General features: G+C 36.9%; 1 protein-coding gene across 1 annotated transcript in view; it reads left to right on the top strand.

The window, feature by feature from the left end:
• setd9 (SET domain containing 9) overlaps nucleotides 1-6147 on the top strand; it is a 7189-nt gene extending 1042 nt beyond the window's left edge. Inside the window, exons 2-7 of the mRNA XM_080457691.1 lie at nucleotides 1233-1414; nucleotides 2457-2603; nucleotides 3153-3276; nucleotides 3801-3916; nucleotides 4517-4622; nucleotides 5718-6147. Coding sequence (XP_080313817.1) covers nucleotides 1233-1414; nucleotides 2457-2603; nucleotides 3153-3276; nucleotides 3801-3916; nucleotides 4517-4622; nucleotides 5718-5805 — 763 coding nt within the window. The 3' untranslated portion in view covers nucleotides 5806-6147. The remainder of the gene's footprint in view (nucleotides 1-1232; nucleotides 1415-2456; nucleotides 2604-3152; nucleotides 3277-3800; nucleotides 3917-4516; nucleotides 4623-5717) is intronic.
• The last annotated feature ends 335 nt before the right edge of the window (nucleotides 6148-6482 follow it).

The raw sequence follows: 6482 nt of genomic DNA on the forward strand, positions 1-6482 counted from the left end.
CATGACTGTCATATAATATATGACAGTCATGTATCAGGGCTACTAAAGCGGTTACACACAGACACCACTAAAAATAATAATGTATTGTTGTAATTCAAAAATCCGTGATGACAGGATCAAGACTATCATATCTTATCGAGTTTGATGATTAATCAATTTGATGATTTCTATCTATAAAATACATCTATGATAGTCTTGATCCAAGGCTAGTAAACACTGTAACTACACACCTACCTTGTTGAGTTGACATCTGCCTAGTTGGTAGGTGTAAGTATTTAAATAAAACATAAATAACATAAATATAATGCGTGTTTCTCCAAAGGGCTTTACAGATCCATGTTTATGGATCTATAGACTTGATTTACCTTGTGACATCATCGATAATATCTGCTCCATAACAGACTAGAACTGTCAATACGGTTCAATAAATGTAAATGGCAACAAAATCATTGTGTGGTATTAATAATGTTAATGATATTAATGTCTTGGATCAAGACAAGTCATAACTGACCCCTAGAGGGTCTTCAGAGTTACAACCCTATTCTGAGGAGAACATCTGTGTGGTGTTGTGAGCTAACTGAGCTTGTAGATCGGCTATTTTTGGCAAAAAGGTTTGGTGTAGAGGAAAAAGAGCAAACCAAGTACAGAGTGAAAGGTCAAATTTATTTTTTAAGTGTTGAGGGTTTACGTGGTTAAATGTCTGAAATTACACACATCAATCCAACACTGATGACAGTGCTGTCAAACAAGTCTATGAATCTATCTATGAAATCTATGCAAAATGTTTAATCTGCAACACAATTTAACTCTTTAAGACTGGGAACGCATCTGTGTGTCATTTTTAGATTTCGTTGGGCTATTCAAAAATAGCAGATCTACAAGCTCATCTGCTATTTTTCAAAAATCATGAAAAGTTGTGCAAATATGTGATTTTTTTTCCTTTTTTTTGGCAGACATTTGTAACTCAAATCTCTGCTTCTGGGGGTTCCTGGAACAAAATATTTTACAAATGTTCGCTTTAAAAAATATATAATCCAAGATTTTGCCACAAATTTTCACGCAAAAAAATAAATAGCCAAATAAATCTTAAAATGACACAGATGCGTTCCCGGTCTTACAGGGTTAATACAATATGTAGTGGGGGTCCCTGCTTCATCTCTCTCTCAGCTGAGGGGTCCCTGGGCTGAAAAACGTTGAAGACCCCTGGTTTACTGTGTTGTTGCTTGTTGCAGAACTCTTCGCCAGGTGACGGACCACTCCAAGGACAAGCTGGTCCCTGATGAGGAGGTGTTGGACCGTCTGCTGCTGCTGTTCAGAGCTCTGCTCCACAAACATGTGGCAGAGCTTCCCTCACAAACCAGGACTCATTTCCTCACATATTGCACTGAAAAGATGAATGAAGACATATATACAGGTGACTTTCAGTTCACCTATATTATAGTGTATAATGAGTGTTCCTATATTGGTGTTACTGTTACATACGTGTAGAATATGAATGAAAGAAGTTAAGATCCGGTAAAGGTAAATACAGTATTACACGGCACAAAAATAATACAAACAAAACGATAGAATAATGGGGGGTGGGGATTCCATTCATTTGAAGTGATTCTCTTTGGTTAAACTAAGTGTTAAATAGCTCTATATTCTGACAGTAATCATTGCTATAGAGTGTTTGCTCAGTAACAGGAGTCTCTCCAGCTCTTTATTAAACGGAGAATGCATTTTCAGGTCAGGATACAAATTTTATGGATGGAGACTCCTGTTACTGAACAAACACAAGCAATGATTACTACCAGAATGTAGCGATTTAACCTTTTAACAAAACATCTTTTGTTTTAACCAGAAAATATCACTTACTCTACCTTTTTAAGTACTTACGTGTCAGTCAATGAAACCTTGTGCTGTGCTTTACAAAACCTCAAGTTTTATATATTGTAATTGTATGTAGAATGTATAATAGTATGTACACGATAGCAAAGTGCTAATGCAGTGTCATCTCTCTCTATCTACAACATACATTTGGTTCTGAACCAAATAATTTCAATACTAATAGATTTATGATTAGATTTAGATCTGTGTGATTTTGAACTAATCACATTGCTTGGCTGGAACCGAAACGGTTTCTATGTCAATTTAATTTATCATGTCGGGTGGAAACCTCATATGTCCATATGTTACTTTTCAGGATTTAAATTCAAAAATAGAAAAAGTAGCAGATCTACAAGCTTGAAACGTGTCGCTTCGCGCCGCGTTTCGAGCTTGCAGATTTGCTACTTTTGCTACTTATGCGTGAGGCTGTAGTATGATCAACTAGGGCGTTAATTTACCCCCAAAAAATACAAAAAGTTAAAATATGGAGATATAACAATATAATATTTAGCTCATGAAATATGTCATTAGTAGAAAAATGTCATTCTGACGTTGATATGTCCTGTTATGTGTGTTTTGTGCAATAGGAGAACCAGTAACGGAATGTGATATCATGTTTAAAACCATGGGCTTCTGTATTGAGAAAAGGCCTAGTTCCTTACCGTCTGCCGGAGCTGGAGTCTTCGTGACCAAAGGTTTGGTCCCTGAGGGAACCACAGTCGCCATGTATCCAGGTATAACGTTAGATTTACACAAGTCTTAAGGACCCACACTTAGGCCTGTCACAATTATTACATAAATTGCCTAATCGTAATTATTTGAGATAATCTTAATTATTTTTGGATAATCGTCATAATCGTTTCCATGTTGAAAAATTTTCATGCATTTTCAAACATTTTCCAGAAATAGCTGATCTACAAGCTTACAACGCATCATGAAGTGATGCGTTGTAAGCTTGTAGGTCTGCTATTTCTGCTATTTTGAAAATGATTAAATATCAGTAATTTCTTTGTATATTTTTAAGTTATTTGTCATATCTGCCCGTGCAATTTTTGATTACGAAGCCTAAAAGGCAAACAATTTTTTTTTATTATTAATATTATGTTCCAATGTTCAATGCCAAAAAACACAATTCAATCGTTAATCGCAATTATTTGAGTGACAATTAATCGTCATCTTAAATGTGTAATAGTGACAGCCCTACCCACACTTTGAAATCCTCATCTCTCTTCCTAAAAATCCATGTAAGTCGTCCCTAATGTTCTTAAAATCTTCTCTCAAAGGCGCTATCTATCAAGCTTACCAGCCTATTTTTATCCAGTCCATCAGAAACCCGTTTGTGTTCCGCTGTATCGATGGCGTCTTCGTCGATGGAAATGACAAGGGAATCTCCAAGATCGTTTACAGGTGAGACACACTGCCGAGGAACCACAGTATATACGACTAGAACCATCCTTCACTGGATGGATGGTTCGTCCATTAAACAATTATATCATGCTCCTCATTTAATGAGGCTTTTATTGTCCTGCCCTCCAGGGAGGTATATTGTTTTTGTCCATTTGTCTGCTTGATCTTTTTGTTTGCGACTTTGTTCATGTAAGAGCATTTGAAGTGGTCAAACTAGCAACATATTTTGAAGCATCTTCCATAAAACCCTTATGGTCTGGGATATTTCATAAAAGCAAAAGGTTAAAGCCTCAGTCTGTGATTTCTTCACCTGGTTGGCAGTATGTAGAACAGCTGGAAGAATATTACTAAAACATCATCATTTTACATATTGTGTTAATTGTTTAGGAAACAGTGCTAGTGTGGGGGGGGGGGGCTCCTTTCACACTGTTTCACAAATCATATAATGGAACTCAGTGGTAAGATTTTTATTTAGCTTTAATCCATGAGATTGAGCAAACCACTTCAACTCTTTTGTGTTCCAGGTCATGTGGCGGGAGGGACCGGGTCGGACCCTTTCAGTTATGTGACAGCAGCTGGTTGACTCATGGTCCTAAGAACCCACTGGCCATGGGTCAATACGTGAATAACTGCTCCAATGGTACGTTCTGTTCACACGATGAAACATTGCATTTGAACCCATTAAGACCTGGAACGCATCTGTGTCACTTTTTGATTTGAGCAACAACAAAAAAAACGCATTATTTTACACTTTGGCTATTCAAAAATAGAAGATCTACAAGCTCGTAGCGCGGCACCGAGTGCCGCGCTACGAGCTTGCAGATCTGCTCCCTCCCGTGCCACAAAAACGGGTGCTCCCCGTTCAGTTTTTCTCGAGTCACTTGTACTGCTTTCTCACATGTACTGTAACACATACAGTACACATAAAGATGACAATTATTTGTGGGCATGCACTGTAGGAAAGGGAAATGGTAGTTCAACAGGGTTTAGTGTAAGGACTATGACATTGTGTAGATTCTAAACAGGATTTAAAGTAAGGACCATGTCATTGTTATAATTGAACACCTACTGTATCTGACTACGTTATTTATAGTTTTCTTGTTGAGACGTGTAAATACATTTTGTTGCTTAATCCTTCTTCCTCGTATTGTAGCTTTATACTGTTCCTGACTGCTGCTCGTATTCAATACAATATTAATACAATACAATAATAATGATTTGTATTGTGTCTTTATTGTAGAGTGGTCTGCTAATGTGTGCTATCAGGAGTTTGATGTACCTGATTCATTCCCTCTGGAACTCCGCCAGTATCTACCTAATGTCAACTACTCACATGATGTCCACAGGTAACCAACAAACACACGCTAGCTATTATTTATCCCAATGGCATTCATCGTTGTCCGGTGGCTGTTGTGTATAACGATACCAACAACAAATGCAGAGTGATCATTTTGTTACACTTTATTTTCAGGCCTTTGGCTTAAAGATAACATTTATTTTCAGTAGTTTAATTCCGATCTGGACTATGTGCAGATCTATGTACAGTGGCAAATACCCCAGCACCAACGTCAACAAAACATAACTCTCATCTTGTGTTTAGACAATGTTTATCAGAACTTTTAACTTTGTTCATGGTCTGTGAATTGGTGTAGGCGAGTAAGTGGTGACTGGATAATGCAGGTTAAAGGCAGTCAGTTAGCTACAGTGGATCCCAAACTGGGGGTCTCCAAATTATTTTGGGGGGTCCCCAGATGATTAGCTTAATGTGCAACATTGTTTTCTCACTCAACAGTAAACAAACCAACATACAGTATAAGTGTATACAGGGTATGTGCACATTTCTAAAGTGACCATTTAATGACTTTTAAGACCTTTTTAATACCAAATTGGCTAAATTGTGAAATATTACGTAATACCACACTCAGAACGCCTCGACGCGTTGTGAGCTTGTAGATCGGCTATTTTCACAATATTTATCTGTGGAACCGAGTCAAACTAAATGTAATGCCTACAATTCCAGGTGCTTGTCAGGGTGGGGGGTCCCCAGTTCAAATATGATTATTTTGGGGGTCACAGCCTGAAAAGTTTGGGAACCCTTGAGCTACACAACTTACAGCTTCACGTGTCGCTGTGGCCTGTATTAGGAGCTCACATTGATACGATGAAGCCCCACTGATGTGGTGTAGAAGCTAAAGGTATCTGCGAGTTTGGACAGAAATGTTGAACAAATAGTATTGTTAATTATTATAGGACATTATTTATTAATTTATGTCAAATTAACGTTTCCGTTCAGAACAATTAAAGATGATTTACTTTTCTATTTTTGTTCCTTGTTTGTTTCTTGTTTTTCCATTTATGTTTTTCGCACCGTTGTGGAGCCCTGCTTGTGACTTTCACACAGTGCAGCTCAAAGTGCTGTTCTCTCTGCTTGTGTCTTACAGGCCTTTGAGGTGCGTCGTCCTCGTTTCTCTGAGGGACATCAGGGAAGGAGAAGAACTATTTTCCAACTATTACACCATCGTGCATTAATCTCCCTGAAGACCATGTAGCCATTTTGGACTGTTTATAATGACATCTTACTACGTTGCTGCGGCTAGACTTTTGCACAGATTCTGTGTTCAAGGACGATGTTAGACTCTACTCTACATTGTAGATGATGAGGGTGTTCAACTCTAAAAGATGAAGTCTCTTTGTCACACATCTTTTGTTACTGGATTCATAAAACATCTAATTACACATGGATGGATTATTTATTTATTCCTTCCTTGCTTGCTTGCTGTTAACCTATTAAGACCGGGAACGCATCTGTGATTTTTTTTTTCCTTTGGCTATTTTGCTATTCAAAAATAGCAGATCTCTTGGTGCCGCGCTATGAGCTTGTATATCTGCTATTTTTGAAAAATCGTGAACATTTGTTCAAATCTTTGAATATATATATATATATATATATATATATATATATATATATATATATATATATATATATATATATTATTTTTTAAAACAAACATTTTAAACTAAAATCTTTGCTTAATTATGTCGCTATATATCAGTGGTTCTTCAACTTTTTTTCATGCTATTCTGCAATTTTTTTAATAGCCAAAGAAATAAAATAAAAATGACACAGATGCGTTCCTGGTCTTAATGGGTTAAAGGAGCACTTCACTCATTTTCAACCTTATCTTCATATAATTGGTCCTCATTAA

The sequence above is a fragment of the Gymnoscopelus braueri genome, assembly GCF_963280865.1.
Source record: "Gymnoscopelus braueri genome assembly, contig: SCAFFOLD_540, whole genome shotgun sequence".
Taxonomy (NCBI): Eukaryota; Metazoa; Chordata; class Actinopteri; order Myctophiformes; family Myctophidae; genus Gymnoscopelus; species Gymnoscopelus braueri.